The sequence below is a fragment of the Dipodomys spectabilis genome, unplaced genomic scaffold (assembly GCF_019054845.1).
Source record: "Dipodomys spectabilis isolate Male_0828 unplaced genomic scaffold, ASM1905484v1 ptg000019l, whole genome shotgun sequence".
Taxonomy (NCBI): domain Eukaryota; kingdom Metazoa; phylum Chordata; class Mammalia; order Rodentia; family Heteromyidae; genus Dipodomys; species Dipodomys spectabilis.
The window spans coordinates 26,891,031-26,911,425 of record NW_024870696.1 but is presented as its reverse complement, the minus strand read 5'-3'; the positions used below and the strand labels follow the sequence as shown (position 1 = coordinate 26,911,425).

Below are 20,395 nucleotides of genomic sequence, written 5' to 3'. Positions count from 1 at the left end.
CGACTTATCCCAAAACAAAGCACTTTAAAATGATTAAGAAATAGAAATCAAGTGGGAATCAGGTCATTAAGGTGTTTACAAGTTGGCATCGATGCTGACATGGTTCCCACAAAGCCCGCTTGAAGGTAGGATAGAGACCAGGAGAGTTGCACAGAGCCCCGTCCTTACTTGGCAATGAGGTAGACCCCATGATTGTGAAACAGTACTTGGGAAAACTGGTTCCAGCAATTCTTTTTCTTGAGAGCAAGATCCACTTCCTGCAGTCCAGAACAATTCAGCAAAACTCGCAGGGCATCCCGGGCAAAGCTGAGGCCCCAGAGAAGAAGCATCAGGAGACTGTGAACTTTACCTAGCAAGTACACATCACCTGCCTTTTCATACGATTTTGGACAGGATTGAGTTTTAGAGAAACATATTTCAGAGACTTGATCCTGTCAAGTGTTTTAATTTCCCTTGATGAATAGTATATGGGATATGAAGTTGGAGTGTAGGGAATAAAATTTAGGGTTAATCATTTAACAGCTAACTAGTTAGCTTGTTTGCAAGAGGTGCCTTTGCCATGCGATGGTGTGCTCAAAGCGTCAGTTCTCTTGGGTGGATGCCATAGATCAGTAAGACAGTTCTTATTAATTGGGCAGCAATTTGGTGGATGTCTGCTTAAAGGACAGGGAGTTGATGTGCATTGTAATAGAACTTTATGCTTCAGACCTCTGCACCTGGCTTAGTCACTCCAGAGTAGGCTCACATTTTGACTGAGGTTTTTCTTCTACTCTTGTGGGCCAGAGGAAATGACTAAAGCTTGCTCTGTGCAGACAGAGGACTTAGGTCCATGGGTCCACACAAATCACCTTCTCAACTGTGAAACAGCTTTCTAGTTCACAACACACCTTTATGCACCACTTTATTGCATGTGTGTAAAGCTCTGGGAGGTTGCTGTCAGAGGACAAGTAAATGGCAGAGCCTGAATGTGTCTGGCTTTAGCGCCAGGCTCTCTCCCCTCTCTCATTGGTCTCTCAGTGAGTGTCGTGTTCCAAGGTTCTTTCTATGATGCACAAAGCCCTTAGGGAAGGTGCCAATGGGCAGGCACACGGGAAACTTATTTTTCTGATGATGTTCTACCCTTTAGAGGAAAGAAAGATGGTATAGTCCATGAATGCACAGTGCAGAGGAGGGGTAAAGAATCCCACAGGAAGGCGGGGGAGTGGCTGGCTGTGTAGCTCTCACTCAATGGGAAGTAAGCAGCACTTGCTCACAGAGGTCTGTCCTCCGGCAGCACTCGGAGCTGGCTGGTGTAGAACAGCTGGAGCATGAGGGCCATCAGCAGCTGGGGGAAAAACTGGGCCACTGCTTTCTTGTAAGACCCCACAGGCAGGAACGTGCACAGGGCCTGGGACGCCTACAAGGCAAGGGAAAGGGGGTTAAGAAGGTCACCATGTCCCTATGCAGACCTAATCTTAAGAAGGGCAAGACCTCAAGCATTGCTCCCCTCCTGGCCCTCAGCGGGGAAGGGGGCCTGAGCTCCACGCAAAACCAATCCCTCAATAACAGCTGCTGTGGTGGTTGGGAGCGAGGGACCGTGGCAAGTATCCTTTACTAAGGGGCTTCCAAAGCACACTAGTAGCCCTTGTTCTTCTAGCCAAACCAGCACCCCAAGGTTTCCTGGCCACGAGGAGTTGCTGCACTCGTCACCCACGTTCTCTCTGTACTTGCACCCAGGAAGGTGGGCTAGTGAAAGGGAGGAGGGCCAGGTCATCCAACGACGGCCCCCGCACCCCTGCGATTCCCAAGACCTCACCCTTATGAAGAAGTGCCATTTCCCCCCTGTTCTTCTGAAAGACCGGGATTTATTCCGGTCACGGAAAGTCAACGATGATGGAGATGGCAGAGATTGGGCCCTAGCTTAACTACAAGGGTCTGCGTGCTGGGCGGGCTGTTGGCTTCCTCTCCAGTGTCATCTCCACACTTTGCTCTTGCTCTGCGTTCACTGGCCCCCGGGAAGCTTTCGTCTCTGCCGCAATGCTGCCCCTTCTGTCTCCCAAAGGCCATGTCGGCCCCCTCCCCCTCACAGGGCCGCAGCTTTGGTCCGTGAAGGCTGCCTTGGCCCAGTTCCCCAAGGCTCCCTGTAACCTGGCTTCTGCCCTACAACACGCTTGTGTGTTCCTGGGCTTTGCGCAGCGCAGGGGCGCTGGGATCAGGGCCACGCCCCCGTCACCCCGGGCTGGGCGCGCGTCAGTCAGTCGGACTGAGTCTGCGCAGCTAGAAACTCCACGACCCAGCAGACAACCGAGGAGAAAGGCCCCCCGTGTGGTTACCGCCACAGGCATCATGTTGGTGGCATCGAGAGAGAAGCGTCTTCTTTCCATCTGGGTCTCCTCCATCTCCCCAGGCTTCCCCTTGAGGATCAGCAAGATGGTGCTGAGCACGTCCGGGGCGACGCTGGACTCGTAGCCCGCCGCCTGCCACATCAGGATCACCGTGCTGCGGACACAAGGCCACCGCCTTAGGGGAGCCGCGTTCGCGCCCGCCGCGGGGCCGCGCCTGAGCGCGGTGTGTGGGGAGGACAGCGTGGAAAAGCCCAACACGAACCAAGGTTCGCTTTCCAAACGACCCCTGCAGACCAGGGATTGGAATAGCATCGCGCACAGCACACAGTTGGCACGTTCGTAGCCTGCTGCAGCTGAAATATCTCCAGCTCAGTGTCCCCAGCCGAGCAATTCTCCGCACCCTGTCCCTCTACTTCCCCACTCAGTGACCTTGTTAACACGGGAATAGTAACAATGAAAGATTATACTAGTCAATATGCAGATAACATTTTAAGCCCTAAATAAATAAAATCATGAACAAAAAATTCTGAGCTCAAATGCATGAAATAGTTTGCCAAATGTCACATGTGTCTATCGTCTATGTATGGATGGATGTATCTGTCTGTCTATCATCTGTCTATCTGCCTGCCTACCTGCCTACCCACACACCCAGCTCTGTCTCTCTCTTGTCTGTTCACTCATCAATCCAGGTACCCACTTGACAGTACTGAGGAGTGAACTCAGGGCCCATGCTTGCTAGGAAGGTATTCTAACAGTTGAGCCATTCTCCCAGTATTTCCACTTTTAGATCATTTCTCTGTCTGGTCCCTAGAAGTCCAGTGCATGCCACCTCACATGGCTGAGTCCTTCCCTCTTGACTTTGAATGTTCTATCTTCTTTCCTTTCCATACTTTCCCTCCTGATTATCCTTACTGCTGTCTACCTGAACAACCATTGCATATCTCTAGGTCAATATACTGCTGATACTCTGTCCAGCTTGCTTGGCTCTGATGTCTATTGCTTGGACTTCCCTCAAAAAATAGATAAGCCAATGCTGTGAAACCTGTGACTGAACTGTTCTTATTGGCAGGGCTCCCGAGCACCTTGTGGGCATCCACACTCACATGCCAGCTTGCATTTTCTTACCTGATATTGGTGCCTTCTTGTTGTCCAGATGGTTTCCTGTTTCTCTAACTTTAACCTAACTCCAGATCCTCGCATTTTCCATCCCACATCTGTAAGGCCCATTAGAAACTTCTTTACATTGTTAACTCTAAATGTCTTTATTCTCTACCTCCACAGCACATACTATTTCTACTATTTTTTTTTATCATATGTCTATGAGTATATTTCTTCCAAAAATGACAACCACCACAAAATCGAGGGCCATAATACTTTACATGATTGAATGAGAAAACACTTGAGTCTCATGAAGTTCTTTTAAAATTCTTTGTGAGTTTGAACTTCCCCTTAACAGTTTTTCAGATAGAAAAGGAAGTTACATAAATTGTTTAGAACTTCGTTGATTTCACAGCCCTTTCAGAAGCAGTAGTAACTCATTAGGTGTATGACAGCTTAATAAGTAAAAGAATATGTTCCTATTTTACAGATAAGGAAATTAAGCATCAGGGATTTTTAATCAAAAACTTGCCTCATGTTTCACAGATTGTAAGGGTCAAGGTTGGAACATTGTTTTGATTTGAAAGGCTGTCCACTTATACTGAACTTTGTAGTATTGATGTGACCCCTTCCTTTCCAATGTACAAGCTAGAAGTAGAGTGCTGTGGTTTTTCTAAGCTCTGACAGTGTGCCCATTACAGCTCTGCTGGCCAACAGGCACTCATTAGTATTTCTTCTTAACTATATATTTTTTGTTGGTCATGGGGCTTGAACTCTGTCCCTGAACTCTTCAGCTCAAGGTGAATGCTCTACTGCTTGAGCCACAGTGCCACTTCTGGTTTTCTGGTGGTTAATTGGAGATCAGAGTCTCACGGATTTTCCTGCATGGGCTGGCTTTGAACTATGATCCTCAGGTCTCAGCCTCCTGAGAAGCTAAGATTACAAGTGTAAACCATGGTTGCCCAGCCTTAAGTATTTCTTTTGATCTTGGATTATGGGCTTCTGATTGGCAGGGAAAAGGAGACTCCCAATTATATGTACCACTTTTTCAAATATTTATTTTATTGTTAAAATACTGTATCTCTCCTCCCTAAATAAGAAAAAAAGAAAACATTCTATGTTTGATTTTTTCCCCTCAAGAAAAATGAGTAAATTTACAAATGGACAAGAAAAAAAGAGAATCCATTATCACTTTGAAGAGAGTTTGTTCTTTAGGATAGGTAACAAAACCGGTTATATAATAGCAACACATCAGTACTTGGAGGGTCAAGCATGGTATGGAGATATGAATGGGGTCTTATCCAGCCTTACAATTATGCTACTGGATACAAAATAGATCTCTTTCAGAAGATGTAAATCAGGCCTGAGTGTGACAGATGAAGGTCCGAGCCCCTGCCGTCTGCAGGGGTGCCTGTGAACAGACATGTGCAAGGGCAGGATTGGGGAGCCTTACTTGTCTGCTGGGAGCGGGTAGTCCATGAGTTGAAAGATGACTTTCTTGGGTGACGTGCGGGTCAGCAAGGTGATAACCCGCAGGAGAGCATGTTTCATGGTGTGGGAAAAGTTGTTACTGATTTGCTGATAAATGTCATCCACAATCTTAGATACCTGGAGGAGAAATTCCACAGGTCAGCCAGAGTCTCATGTCACCCTTAAACAGAAGCATTTCTTGAATGTGAGACTTCAGTCTCTCTTAGAATAACCAAAGGAGCGATTAATATAAATAAATACTAGCAGAAATTATATTTCCATGTATCACAAAATACAAAATATTTATTTAGATAAGGAACAGAGCCATGTATTAACAGATACTGGTAAAATTCCCATTTACAATGTGTTTTGGGAAGCTAAGTTTCCTTAAATACTTATAAGCTTAATTAAGGAAAACCTGCTTGCAACTCAGATCTTTAAAGAGGAGTCCAAACAATTGAGCAAAATAACAGTGGAAGCATTTGCTTCAATTTAAAAAAATTAAATAGTTGAATCCGTAGATTAAAAGAATCTATATGTTAAAAACTATAAGAGGAATAACCAAGAATGTATAGACTGAGACAAAAATCTTAAAGATTCATACATATTATGTTATATTATTTTCCTTTTTATTCTTTCTTGAACAAGGAAAGTTCTATCTAGACTTGGAATTTATGTTAAATCAATGATACAACAGAAACAAAAAGAAAAGCTGTGTTAAATAGCCAAGATCTTCCTGTACCAGTTGTTCCCCAAGATAAACTCAAAACGAGATATTAAGCTGTTGTTGTTGTTTATGGGCTGTTCACTCTGGGGACTGGAGCTGTTGTTGTTGTTTATGGGCTGTTCACTCTGGGGACTGGAGATGTTTTGTGCAGTGGCCTTTCTGTTGAAAAGCAGCACACCTCTACTACAAGCCAGAAGGGCTGCTAGGAGTTCAACTGTAAGAATGACAATCTCTTAATTCCCAAGGACTTGATGTACTACATATACAGTGGAGAGGATTTTCAGGGCTATTTTTAGCAGTGCACAGTATTTTTCAAAATAATTGGCTTTAGAGTCTAGTATTCTTTGAGGGAGGAATGATTGTAATTGTTTGTGGGGTGTTGGGTGAGGAGTGGTTTAAATGGAAAATGTCACTTCTTGTTCCGTTTCAGTGTGGTTAGTGACGGACCGTAACATAGTTGTATGTATCTGTCTTCCCTGTTTGGCCTTTTCTTCTTCTCTAAGGCATCATCTTGTATTCCTCTGAGTGCCTTTTCCTGTTGGGTCAGAGGAGAATTCCGCTTAGCGGGAGATGACTGCGGACTTCCTGTTTCCCCCGCTGGTTGTGTTTGCCCTACTGAGTGTTGCTGTCTGTGGCAGCACTGAGAATCTTCAGTGAGGTGTCACATCTCCTTTCCTGCTTTTCATGTGAAGTAAGCTTTCAGCTGACTTTTAGCCACAATTCACAGCTGGGTCAGGAGATGGAATGAGCAGTCAGCTCTAGGCCGCCACCGAGGCTGCATTCATGGGCTTGGGCCTTGGGCCGTAGGCAGTCATAGGTTAGGGATTGCAGGCCTAGTCCCTGACCGAAGGATGAATTCCACCCGTTTGCTGTGGTCTCTTCTGTCCTGAGATGAAGAAAGCCCTTGCTGGGTGTAGACCTCTTGACCTTGAATTTCACAGCCTCCGGAACTATAAGAAATGAACCTCCAAGAGCGCTCAGGTATTCTAGTGTAGTGACACAAAAACAGATTAAGAGATCCACCTTTTCTGTCTTTCCTTACTCACCATTAAGCTGAAGGTAAATAATGCTTATTAGTAGATTATGTGAAAGTTAGGAAGTGAAATAAAAGACAATTGAGGTAGTTGTGCATGTTTCTGTTCCTCTAGGTAGAATGAAGTGTGTGTGTGTGTGTGTGTGTGTGTGTGTGTGTGTGTGTCTGTGTATTCATGTATAAGTTATACAAATTGCATTATTTTGATGATCTATCATATGAGTTAAATATCATTGTATTTATACTTACAACTAGAATATAACCAGCCAGATGTGTGATAATTATAATTTTTTAATTGTCTCTTATTTATAAAGACATTAATAACAAATAAGCACACAATGAGTAATTGAGAATGAGAGACTATAGAGAAAAGTTACAAAAGCTTCATAAGCATACTTTGCCTTTTTTATATTTCATTTTTGCACTGGCCTCACAAATTATATAGTTAGCCTTGCATCAAACTAAGTGTTGTTGAAAATGTTCCGTAATTGCTTTACTGGGGATTTCAATCACAACTGTGCTTTCTTAGGGTTATCTTTAAAAAAAAAAGAAAAGAAAGAAAAAGCAAAGCAAATATGGCACGCTATTGTGACAGGTGAAACTTTTCTATATGCTTGAAATATCTTGCCAGAGCCTTATCGTAGTGACATAATGAAGAAAGGCAAGAAATGGACACACAGCAAAACACTTCAGAGAGAAAAGGCAGCCTTCTCATTGTGCAGTGCGCGTCTCACCTTGGTGACCTTCTGGGCGTGAGACTCCAGCGTGAGCTTCAGGATGGCTGCCGCCTCAAATGCAGTCACGTGACTACGTGAAGACAGTTTCTTCAGGAGACTCCACACGAAGTCAGTCAGCAAGGAAGGCATTAAGTACTGTCCTACACTCTGAAACCGAGAGAGATGTGGCCTCAGGTCTCATACAACAGCTGAACTTTGGGAGGGATGCAAGGGTACACAAATGTATTAACTGAAAGGGAGAGTCAAGGGAGAAATCAAATAATGCAATTCCTTAGAAAGGCAAAGTCAAAGTTCGACTAAACAAACACCAGGAAGCAGGTAGAGAACTCACAGGGGTGGAGTGGGGTCAAGGTGAGAGGAGTAGGTAAATGGAGAAGAGAAGGGGGAAGAGAAGGCAGTCAAGACTTCAATGTACATCCTACCAAATTAAGCAAAGCCAGGGTAGGGGTAGGTTGAGAGGTACTGGGTAGGATGTTGGGAGGGGTGATATTGAGTAAGATGCAATGTATACCTAAACTGCTTTGTTTAATGGAAACTCCTTTGTGCGGCTGAAGATAATAAAATAATAATAAAAAAAGACAACTAAACTCAGACAATGTAGGGGATGCTCAAGAGCCAAGCAAGAACACTGGATTTTCATGAACCATAGTTCATAAAGTCCTTTCAGTGATTAAGAGCAATTAAAAATACTTAAAACGACGTCTGTAATCCTAGATTGAATATGTTTAGTATTTCTTCCAACTTTAAAACAACTTTGCTGTCAAGAATTATTATGAACATCTTCAGCTTTTGTAAGTGAGTTTGTTCAGATCAAAAATAAGTATGGCTATTGGAAGATTCAGGGGTGGTGGGAGAGAAAGCCAAGGGGAGTTAAGGATGTGAACTTTTTCTTAGAGGGAGATGAAAAAGCAGGAGGGAAGGGAATTCTATATTTCATGACTAGGATGTAAGAGCTGCGGTGAAAAGAAAGCCTTTTTAAAGTTTGAGGAGTATTCATAGATCATAAAATGTGAACACATATAATTATGAATCTAGAAGAGATGAATGAGCCACATTTCTTCTTTTGTCTTCATAAGAAAAACATTATCTTTCCATGAAGAGATGATACCCAAGGTAATTAATAAAAGGTTTTCTGCATATTCTTTAAAGGAATGGAGTGTTGCTCTTTTATGGTCATGACCTCTCCCACTGAGGGTGAGGGAGATTAATCTTAGAAAGCTATAGAAGAAAATGAAGAGGATAATAAAGGTTTGGTGAAGTAGACTGAAGATGATAGTTTTCTTGAGGAAAGTTAGCTTTGATTTAAGAAAATAAAAATTTAAATATCATATAATTGGGAAAGGAGAATATTCTCTTTTGGATAATTGTTGACTCAACAAAATTTTTACTCTGATATCTGTCTGATAATTGAAGAAGCAATTATTGGTAGAACAGCTAACACAAGAAGATTCTATCATGTGAGGCTATACATGTGACAATCGTATCAATGAAAATTGTATCAAAGGATCGTTTGCTTCATCAGCTATGGTCTATATATAGCTCTCCAGAAGCAAGTTTCTATGTCTGATTGACACTGAATTCAGATGAGAGAGAGCACCAAGATGGGGGAGGGTAGAATAAGCCTCATGAAACACTGGAAAAGGCCAGTTCATGTTAGATACATAGCTTCACTACATGCTCAGCCTTCCACAATCCAACCACTTCGGTCATGGGGGAAGAAGCACTGCCTTTATGTGTGTAGTTTGGTGGAGGAAGCCCTCAGCCTTCCCACCGTGAGGGACCAGGAGGCCCCGGGTGCCACCCTCACAGTTCTGCTGAGCTACTGGCTTCCACGTGGAGGACTAGGAGTCCATCTGCTTGATAGTTCAACCGGGCCTGGCACTGAATAACTTCCAGAGCTGCTGAATCAAACCTAAGTACTTTGAAGAAATGGAGAGGGGATGGAGAGCTATAGAGAGCCTCATGATTCTCCCAAAGATTAGGACACTATAAAGTCATTTAGCACTCATGCTTATCATGTAAACTTTTTTTATTAACTAGCTCTTTTAAACAAAAAAAAAAACCCACATCATAATGTCATTCTGATACTATGACAGTATTGGGAAGACTGAAAATGGTTAGCCTTACTGATTTTGCTAGATAATCAGAAATCGTCTCCACTATTTGTTAGGATAGGGTCATGCCCAGTAGCCTAGCCTGGCTTATCACTTGAAACCCTTCTGCCTCCAGTGTCCCAAACGCTGAATGACAAGAATGAAGGCTAAGAAACTCCGCATTTTTAGGGAACTATGTATGAATTAAACAAAAACAAGTATAACTAGGAAATACTTACCTCATTTATAAGTTACCACCATTAAATGAGATCATAGAAACTGCTCTATGGGTAGCAATAGACGAATTTTACAAATAGGAGTGAAATCCAGGGACAAGGTATTGTACTTCCCTGCTGCTTCACAAAAATTTTTAACTATACACAAGATACTTAAGAACGTAAGCTTTGCTTAAAATAAGTCACTGCGAAGAGTAATAACATGTATGAAACCGAAGCTACAGGGAGAAAAGTAAGGTAAGATACCTGAGCAATTTTAGTTTTGAGTTGATTCATGGTTTGGGGTAGGATTTGTGTATCTAAAGAAAGCAGAAAGTTGTGACTTCCAGGCCCGTCATTCTTGGTACTTTTTGTGGTATTTGTGCCCTCTGTGGAAAGGAAAAGGTTTTCAGGATTATTTGATTACTAGTTCCATCTAGGACAGAGGAAGACTTTGTTCCAGCCTTCACTTGAAAGCTTGAAAAGCCTCAAGGCCATAGTTAATGAAAGACAAGGAAAGACAGCGGAATTGGGACAGATTAGGTAAGCTAAGTAGAAAAGATAACTAAACAGGCTACATGAGATTTTGGGATGGAAATAGAGAATTAGTAAAAACTGCTGGTGAGCACTCATAAAGTCAGTAAACCAAAGCAGTTCAGTTTAAAGCATTACCTCTCTTGGTAGTGATGCTAAGGTTCTGTGGGTTTTCAGCTTTAGGAGATGCTGATCAAAGACAAGTAGCTCTTTGAACTATTCTTTTAATTATTCTATAAATCTAAAATTATCTCAAAATACAAAGTCAAGGAACTGTGTTTCCCCAAAGTCATTTAAGTAGACTATAGGAAACTAGTGGTTTGAGAGAGCACAGACATGTCACAACTTTGAAATGTATGATGATATTGAAATTAGTTATCATGATCCTGACAGAAATCCTTTTACTCTCTTACTGTACACTCTTCAAAGCACACCTTGGAACCAGTGAGTTAGTGGTTGGTGGCTTTTGTGTCTTGATACTTATTCAGTATCTGGGGACCATTTATCACAGCAAGTATACCTTCAAGTTGTTGATGTTTTGCTGCTCATGTTTGTTGATTTTGCATTTTTGTTATCTTTATGTGATAGCATCCATTCTTTTCACAACCATGCATCAATAGCTTCAGAGAGTTGTAGGGGTGTAAAATTTGAGACAGAAATGTTAATGAATTGGGGCTGGGAAGGTGGTTCAGTGGTAGAGCGCTTGCTTTGCATACCTGAGGCCCTGGGTTCGGTTCCTCAGCACCACATAAGCAAAAAGAAAAAAAGCCAGAAGTGGCGCTGTGGCTCAAGTGGTAGAGTGCTAGCCTTGAGCTGAAGAGCTGAGGGACAGCACCCAGGCCCAAGAGTTCAGTCCCCACGACTGGATCCCCCCCAAAAATGTTAATGAATTAGCTCAGAGTTGCTAACACAAATGTAAACTGAGTAATCGATTAAAAGGAAAAATCACGAGAAGCATGTACTATTGAAAAGCTGAATTTTTAACCATTTGTTTGATGAAACTGTAAGGAGGAGTGGCAAGAACTATGATGCTTGTTTAGTGACATTTCCACAGAGGGTTTCAGGACATATTTAGTAAACTGAGAGTATGGATTAAAAAAAATTACTACCACAGACTTTGTGTCCAGAAACCTAGACTTAAATGCTAAAGAGCTGTGCAAATTTGGAAAGTAAATTAAATTCTAAAAGCCTCAATTTGCTCACTAATAATGCTGAAGTAATGAAATACATAAATTACAGCAGTGGTGAAGATTAAAATAAACAAAAACAATACTTAGAACAAATACAAAAGTTTCAATAAGCATCTAACAAGAAGAGATATTGTTATTGCTCTCCTTGTTATTGCCACTGCATTAGTGTGACAAATTGGAAAAATTACCTGTAACAAGGTGCATTAAGTAAAAAAAATTTTAAATGCAAAAAAGAATTTTGTTTGTTCAGTAGCTAAATAAAAACATAATATACCCATAATATTTTAAGTAGACAAGTTAGTAAATTTTTGTGTATGTATACATGCATGGACATATTACCAGAGTAAAAAATGAACATATGTATTGCTTAAAACTTCCCCATCTTTTTTAACCTCTCAAACTTGCTCTCTCTATTTGTCTCTGAGGTGCTGTTGGCCTACTTCCTGTATCTTCTTTCTTTCAAATTTGAGTCTTCTTATTTTATTTAAATGAAAAAGCATATCCTCTTTTGAATGAGACTTTAGTCTCCAAAGCTACTGCAATGGGTCACTGCTCTTGTGTGGATCAGTACTTCATTCCTCTTTGCTGATGAATACTATTTTACTATACATGTCACAAGGCATCCATCCCCCTGACAGACATTCGTATTGTTTTCAGTTTGGGTTGTTACAAATTAAAGAACATCATCATATATAGACATGTATGATGATATATGATGATATAAACATCATCATATATAAGTTTTCATATGGAGATTTTTTTTCTTAGGTGGATAGCAACTTCTACAATGATTAGATCATGCTGGTTAGTATTTAAACTTTTAGGATACTGCCTGATTAAATTCCCTGAGCAATGTCAAAGTATTGGAGTTCCAGTTGCTCTACATCTTTAACAACACATTTTGTGGTCATTTGTTTCAATTTTAGGCATTTTAATGCGTTTGTATTGGTATCTCATTGCAGTTTTAATTTACATTTCTTTTTTTTTTTGGTTGGTCGTGAGGCTTGAACTCTGGGCCTGGGCGCTGTCCCTCAGCTCTTCAGCTCAAGGTGAGTGCTCTACTACTTGAGCTACAGCGCCACTTCCGGTTTTCTAGTGGTTTAGTGTAGATAGGAGTCTCACAGTCTTTCCTGCCCGGGCTGGCTTTGAACCGTGATCCTCAGATCTCAGCCTCCTGAGTAGCTAGGATTACAGGCATGAGCCACGGGCGCCCGGCTTAATTTACATTTCTTTAATGATTATATATGAACATCATTTGGTGTACTTTGTAAAATAACTATTCACATTTATTTTAACTCTATTTTGGTGGTCTATTCTCTTACTGAGTTTTACATGTCCTCTGCAAATTAGAGGTATGAGACCTTCATCAGATATGTAATTAGCAAGTATTTTCTCCTGGTGTATGGCTTAGCTATTAACTGCCCCTTCCAAAATAGCAGAAAGATTTATCTTTTTAAATTTGTGTTACTATTGTATCTAAGAAATCTTTTCCTTATGCAAAGCCCAATCCTAAAGATATTTTTTCTAGGTTCAGTTTACATTTAGTTTTATGTTATTTTGAATTAACTTTTTAAATGTATTTTAAAATATGAGATTTAAAAATATACCCCATAAATAAAATATTTCTGCGATGCAATATGAAATTTCAACACAGGTATACAGTGTTTCAGGTAACTGGCATTTTAGTCCCTCAGGCATTCATTATATCTTGTATAAGAACTTTCAAAATTGGCTGTTCTAGGTATTTTCAATTACTCATTAATTGTCAGCCATCGTTCTTCTACTCTGAAAAAGCACATTAGGAGATATTGTTAGTGCATTCTGTATCCATTAACCTTTTGGTCTCTATGTTCCTACCGCCCTTTCTCAGCTTTGGTAACTACTGTTCTATTGAGTGAAAATTTGTAGTATAATAGGTATGGATCAAAGCGATCTTTTGCTTTTATGCTGAAATTAAATTGAATTTTGACAAAGGCATCTTCTGCACTAATTGAGAGGATTGTGTGGTTTTTCTCCTTGATGTGTTGTTTATATGTGTTGAAGCTTCTATGGATCCCTGTAATGAAACCAATTTTCTCATGGCATTTGACCTATTTTATGTGTTGTTTAATTAGGTTTACAAGTATTTTGTTGGATTCTTTTGGCTCTATGTTCATCAAAGATACTGTTTTACAATTTTTTCCTATTTGTTTTGTGCTTATCCAGTTGTGATATAAGCGTAATGCTAGCTTCCTAGAATTAGCTTGGTAGTATGTTGACTATACGTTTGTCATAGACAGTCTTTGTTATATTGAGGAATGTTCCATGTATTTCTAGATTCTCCAGAGCTTTTATCAGAAATGGATGTTGGATCTTGTCAAAAGCTTTTTCTGCATCTATTGAGATGATTGTGTGGTTGTCCTTGCTTCTGTTGATGTGTTGAATTACTTATGTGTTGAGTTACATATGTGTTGAATTACATATGTTGAGTCAGTTTTGTATCTCTGGGATGCATCCTGTCTGACCATAGTGTATGATAGTTTTGGTTAGTTGTTGAATTTGGTTGGCCAGGATTCTGATGGGAAGCTTTGAATCTATGTTCATCAAAGAGATAGACTGCAGTTATTTTTTGAGTCCCTGTCTGGCTTGGGGGTGAGTATGATACTAGCATCCTAGAATGATTTTAGGGGTGATGCCCCTTTCTATTTCATTGAAGACTTTGAGGAGTTGGTGTGCATTCTCCTTTGAAGGCCTTTTACAATGTGGCTGTAAATCCATCAGTCCTGAGTTTTCCTTGGATGGGAGATCTTGTATTACCATTTCAGTTTCACTGCTTGTTATGCATCCATTCCTGCCAGATTCTCCAATTTATTGGCACAAAGGTTTATAAAATGTTCCCTCACAAAATTCTGAACTTTGCTGTTTCTGTTGTGATTTCCCCTTTTTCATCTCTAATTTTATTTATTCAGGTGAGTTCGTTTCTTCTCTTGATTAGGTTTTCTAAGGCCTGTCCATTTTGTTACATTTTTCACAGAATCGATCTTTTATTTTGTTGGTTTTTAGTTTTTAGTCTCTTAATTAATTTTTTATCTAATTTTTTTATTGAGAAAATACCATACAGAGGGGTTACAATTACATGGGCAAGGTAATGAGTACATTTCTTTTATCAAGCATTGTTGCCTCCTCCTTTGTTTCTCCTTCCCATCCCTTCCCATCTCCCCCCTCCCCCCCATTCCCCCTCCCCACCTACCGGCCAAAGTTGTAAAGTTCGTTTTTTGACATAACGACTTGTACATCTCATTGTTGCAATGGGCCCACCTGTATCCCCATATAAACAACTTTTTTCCCTTCCCCTCCACAAATTATATTAACATCAAATACAGTGAAAACGGGTTATACCGTGGGGGAAGGGACATACAAAGCAACAAAGAAATCATCTTATAAATATGTAAGAAACAATCTCAAGAAAGAAAAAAAGCATTTGAATACTTATCTTGGGGTTCATTTTGCCTAACATCAACTTATCTGACCATTTCTACTTGTCTCAGACATAAACTAGTTATTGCAAATAAGGGAAACCATGGGACCTATGTTTCTTGGGCCTGGCTTACTTCACTTAATTTTTCCAAGTCTTTCTATTTCCTAACAAATGGGGTGATGTCATTCTTTCTGATGGAGGCATAGAATTCCATTGTGTATATATCCACATTTTCTTGATCCATTCATCTACTGAGGGGCATCTGGGTTGGTTCCATATCTTAGCTATGGTAAATAATGCTGCAATAAACATAGTCTTGCTGGTAGCTTTAGTATGGTCTTGTTTGTGATCATTTGGGTAAATGCCCAAAAGTGGGATTGCTGGGTCATAGGGGAGCTCTATGTGGAGTCTTTTGAGGAACCTCCATACTACTTTCCAAAGTGGTTGAACAAGTTTACACTCCCACCAACAATGCAGTAAGATTCCCTTCTGTCCACATCCCCTCCAGCATCTGTTGTTATTAGAGTTCTTGGTTATAGCCATTATAACTGGGGTGAGGTGGTATCTCAGTGTTGTTTTTGATTTGCATTCATTTTATGGCTAGGGAGGTTGAGCATTTCTTCATGTGTCTATTAGCCATCCTTCTTTCCTCTTCAGAGAAGTTTCTCTTTAAGTCTTTAGCCCACTTATTTATTGGGCAGTTGATCTAATTTTTATTATTTCTTTCCCTCTACTAGTTTTGGGTTTGTCGTTTTTCTGTTTTCCTAGGAGCTTGAGGTGCGTCATCTGAGTATTGGTTGGAGATGTCTAATTTGTTGGCCTAGGCACTCGTAGCTAGACATGTTATTCTGCCTTTGCCCTGTCCCAGAGGGGCTGACATTTCATGTGTTATTTATGTTGAATTCCAGAAACAGCCACACACTGATCACTCAGCAAGATATTGTTCAGTTTCTGGGATTCTGAATATTTTCTGTGATGGCTTTTGCTGTTGAGCTACAATTTTATTCCACTGTGCTCTGACAGGATACAGGGAGTAGTTTTGACTTGCTTGAATTTGCAGAGATAAACCTGCCTTTAAAAATGTCCTATGGGTACATTTTATTTTTCCTCTCCCTCCCTGGCTCCACATGGCATGCCTGACCCCACCATTAACACCAAAACTAACGTAAGTGTAGTAGTTCCTGAACTGACTATACTGTTACAAGAGTTTCTTCACAATGCCAAAACTACTATTTTGAAACCACATTTTGGAAACGGAAGCTATAGCTCTTGAGATAGGACGAAGAAATCCATGGGCGTAGTAGTTCAGAGGCTAGTCAGATAATTATTGACATATTCATAGTAACTTTTAGAAATCAAGGCAAACCATTCTCACCATTCTGATGCTTGGCAATGCTGAGAAGGTAATACATTCCCGAGGATGCTTGCTGTATGATTGACGGATCAGTGTGACAGCACAGGAGAGACAGCTCTGCTGCCAGGACTCCTAAACACGGAACATCAACACTCGTCTATTGGAGAAACAAAGGGGAAAACTGTATTTCCTGTGCACAGTCAACATTAAATGTCAATATTCGTCTTATCAAAACGGCATTTGAGGGTAGGCCTCATGGTTTTAAAAATCTATACTTAAATCTTGTTTCTGTAACTCCAATTTGCTGGAGATAAACAAATGCCATTTCGTAACATTTACTATGGGAACATGACAGAAAGTTCCTAGAAAAAGTATCTGAAAACAATATAGTGACTCAATTAATGTTAGTTTCTATTCATTAAATCACGCTGCAATTTACAGGTAGCAGAATCCTTGGATCTGGGTAGACTGGTGTGTGGATATCCAAAATTTTTGTTGTTCCACTTCTATGTCAAACTCTTTACATAAAGCTGTAAAATCAGTGACATGCCATTGTTTTTCCTTTTAGAATTTATTCCCAGAGAAATCTACTTTTTTATTGTGAAAATACTGTACAGAGGGGTTACAATTACATGAGCAAGATAATGAGTACATTTCTTATCAAGCATTGTGGCCTCCTCCTTTGTTTCCCCTTCCCATCCCTTCCCATCCCCCCCAACCCCCCAACCTGATCCTCCCCCCCCACAAAAGTTTTAAAGTTCGTTTTCTACATAATGACTTCTATATCTCATTGTTGCAATGGGTCCACCTGTATCCTATTTAAACGATTTGTTTTTTCCCTTTCCCTCCACAAATTATACCAACATCAAATACAGTGAAAGCAGGGGTTATACCGTGGGGGAGGGGAGAAATCTACTTTCTTAAGTGTGTGTGTGTGTGTGTGTGTGTGTGTGTGTGTGTGTGTGTGTGTGTATTGTAGGCTGGTGGGAAGCTTGTTTTTAATCCACTAAAACTTATTTTTACTGTCTTTTGTCTTTTCTCCATTAGGTCCAGTGACAACCATTTATAAAGGACATAAATTTAAAAAGAAAGCTCACTTATGCCTAGTGCCAGTGTCTATTATCCTAGATATGGTTGGAAGTTAGTCCAGGCAGGAAAGTTCCTGAGACTTATCTCTCTAATTAACTACCAAAAAGCCAGAAGTGGAGCTGTGGCTTAAGTGGTAAACTAGCTTTGACCACAATTGCTTAGGGACAGCACCAGACCCTGAATTCAAACACACACACACACACACACACACACACACACACACACACACACACACACAAGTGAAACTTGTACTTCTGACTAAGGTAAGTGGTAGGTTCTAGATTTGTTTCAATGTTTTCAAAAGTGCTCATGTACCGCCACCTGGTGGCATGTAGTGCCACATTGCAGAAGAGAGCAACAGGGTAATCCACCTAGCTTCTGAAACCAAGCCAGATCTGGGAACCCTAACCAACAGGTAGGAAGGCCTCCTGTTGCACACATGAACTTGCACGCTTATTCTTTCATAGTTGAAACCTGGGCTATACTAGAATGACCCATATTGCAGCATATGATAGAGAGAAGGAAGGTGATTGAAGAGGAAACTGCAAACTATCTTCCCTGTTATCTGAGTTCAGCACATTAGAATATCAGTGCTCTCATTTTTTTTGGGGGGGGGGTCGGTCGTGAGGCCTGAACTCTAGGCCTGGGCGCTGTCCCTCAGCTCTTCAGCTCAAGGCAAGTGCTCTACCACTTGAGCCAAAGCGCCACTTCTGGTTTTCTAGTGGTTTATTGGAGATAAAGAGTTTCACAGACTTTCCTGCCCGGGCTGGCTTTGAACTGCGATCCTCAGATCTCAGTCTCCTGAGTAGCTAGGATGACAGGCGTGAGCCACTGGTGCCAGGCAGTGCGCTCTAATATTGTTGTAGAGATCTTTCACCTTGTTATGTTTCACATAATACCTATTTCAATGCTCAAAAGAGAGACTTGAGGGGCTTGCATAAATCTTTTGACTTGTTAAAAGAATCTCTTTACTTCTAAAATGCCTTGAGATTCTGTACAAATAAATATCTGGAAGGTTTGTAGTACAAAATTTGTAAAAAAGAGATGAGATTAAGTGTAATTCACCACTAATGTATGTGAGTTCTGATAACTGTTTTCATTTTCACTTGATCCTAGTAAGTTTTTACTTCCCCATTTATTTCTTCCACTTATTCTTCAAGAATGAATTATTCAGTCTCCCATGTATTTCATTATTTTTGTGCACTTTCTTTCATTACTGATATCTAGTTTTATTCCACTGTGGTCTGATAAGACACAGGAAATTATTCACATTTTCTTATTCTTGTTAAGACTTGCTGTATGTCCTCAGATACTATGTATTTCGGAGAAAGTGAGCAAATCCCGCAAAGAAGAGCAGTCTTCTGCAGATGCTGGGTGGCATATTCTGTAGCTGTCTGTTAAGTCTGTTAGTACAATACCATTGTTTTAATCTGATGTTTATTTGCTGGCTTTTTGAGTGGATGTTCTATTGGTGAGAGTGGGGTATTAAAATCCTCCACTACTATTGTACTGGAGTGTATCGGTGTTTTTACATCTAGTAGTGTTTACCTACTAGAATCCTGCACTGACAGTTGCCATATGGTTATAATTGTTATCTCTATTGATTGTTCTGTTTATTGATATGAAGTGACTGTCTTTTCTGATTTTGATCTGCTTGACTAAGCCTATGTTTGTCTTTGCCAGTCAGGTACATTTCTTGTGGGTAACAAATGGCCAGGTCTTCTTTTATAATTCAATCTACCAGTTTCTGTCTTACTTAGAGAATGGAGACCATTAACATTCAGGTTTGTTAAAGTTATGCACTTCATGATATTTTGTTGGTTTCATAGTGTTTTTCTTTAATCTTTGCTTATCTACTTACACAGGGATATTTATTCATTTCTGTATGTTGTGGTTCTTTTCTCTTCTCTGTGTGGGATTCCTTTACTGGTTTAATCTCCATAATTACTTTAGTTGTATCATGGGAATTTTTTTCATTTGTCTTTCAATTATAAAAGACAGCATTGCTGGATATGGCAATCCAAGTTGGCAGTTAGTTTCTTGCTAGGCTTGAAATACTTTATTCCACGCCCTTTATGCTTTTAAAGTTTGTTTTCAGAAATCTGCTATTATTCTGATAGGTTGCATTTATAGGCGACTTTCTGCTTTTCCTTCCAGCTTTCACTCTTCTTCCCGTTTTGTAAGCCTAATGTTTAAATGATAATATGACATGGAGAGTTCCTCTTAGTCTTGTCTACTTGTAGACCTAAAAGTGTCCTATATGTGATTAACAGTAAGAAAGTGTTGCATTTGGCAGGGTCTTGTTGCCTTGGTTTTGAATATCTGACCATTTTGCACCTGAGGCTGAGTAGTTGGCTCAACATTGTAAGCACCTGCTCTCTGCAGTGACATATTCTCGGTGGTCAGGCAGGACGATGTAGTGGTGGGACTGGGGTGCTATTTCTCATCACTGCATGGGGAGAAGACTCAGGAGCCCAGAATTAGCTCTTGTCTCCAGAGCACCAGGCCTGGTCCCCAACACTGCTACAATCAGGCTAACCAGACAGGAGTCTTTTGTAGAAGTCTGTGATCAGCTCCTGGGGTGCTTTCATAAACAAGCTTTCTGTCTGTGGGGTGGGGAGACAGGTTCCCAGAGACAGCTAACATCCGAGCCTGGGCTGACCTCCACATGCGTCTGGGAGTGAGTGGGAGCAGAGACAGAGCCCTGGGTTCTGAACTGACTGCTGGAGCACTAGGGAGCGATTATTTCAGTCTTCTTCCAGGAGAAGCCTGTGATTCAGGAGGTTGGATTCAGGGGCCTCGGGGCCCCGGTGGAAGTCATGTGAGTTGGGCCTTTACACTTGTCACTGGCGTGTGTGCACCCTTGGTGCCCTTTGACCCGGCCAGTGGTGTGCTCCCCTGAAGTCATGTGACTGGCAGCACTGAGCTGGGGCCTTAGCCTCTGTTAGCAGCAGGAGGCTGGCCTTGGAGTCTGGGAAACCTGCGGCTCCCAGGCTTTGCCTCCATCCTGACCCCAGGACAGTGGGATGGGTGGCCCATCCGGGAGATGGGGCCTCGGTCCTCTGCACACGTCA

The 20,395-nt window shown here is 41.0% G+C and overlaps 1 protein-coding gene across 1 annotated transcript in view; it reads right to left on the bottom strand.

Moving 5' to 3' along the window:
* Mroh9 (maestro heat like repeat family member 9) overlaps nucleotides 1-20,395 on the bottom strand; it is a 41,810-nt gene that overhangs the window by 13,198 nt on the left and 8,217 nt on the right. The window contains exons 6-12 of the mRNA XM_042674297.1: nucleotides 16,254-16,389; nucleotides 13,305-13,477; nucleotides 7,387-7,536; nucleotides 4,876-5,030; nucleotides 2,313-2,478; nucleotides 1,254-1,396; nucleotides 169-306 (exon numbers count right to left, since the gene is read on the bottom strand). Of these exons, the coding sequence (XP_042530231.1) occupies nucleotides 169-306; nucleotides 1,254-1,396; nucleotides 2,313-2,478; nucleotides 4,876-5,030; nucleotides 7,387-7,536; nucleotides 13,305-13,477; nucleotides 16,254-16,389 (1,061 nt within the window). The remainder of the gene's footprint in view (nucleotides 1-168; nucleotides 307-1,253; nucleotides 1,397-2,312; nucleotides 2,479-4,875; nucleotides 5,031-7,386; nucleotides 7,537-13,304; nucleotides 13,478-16,253; nucleotides 16,390-20,395) is intronic.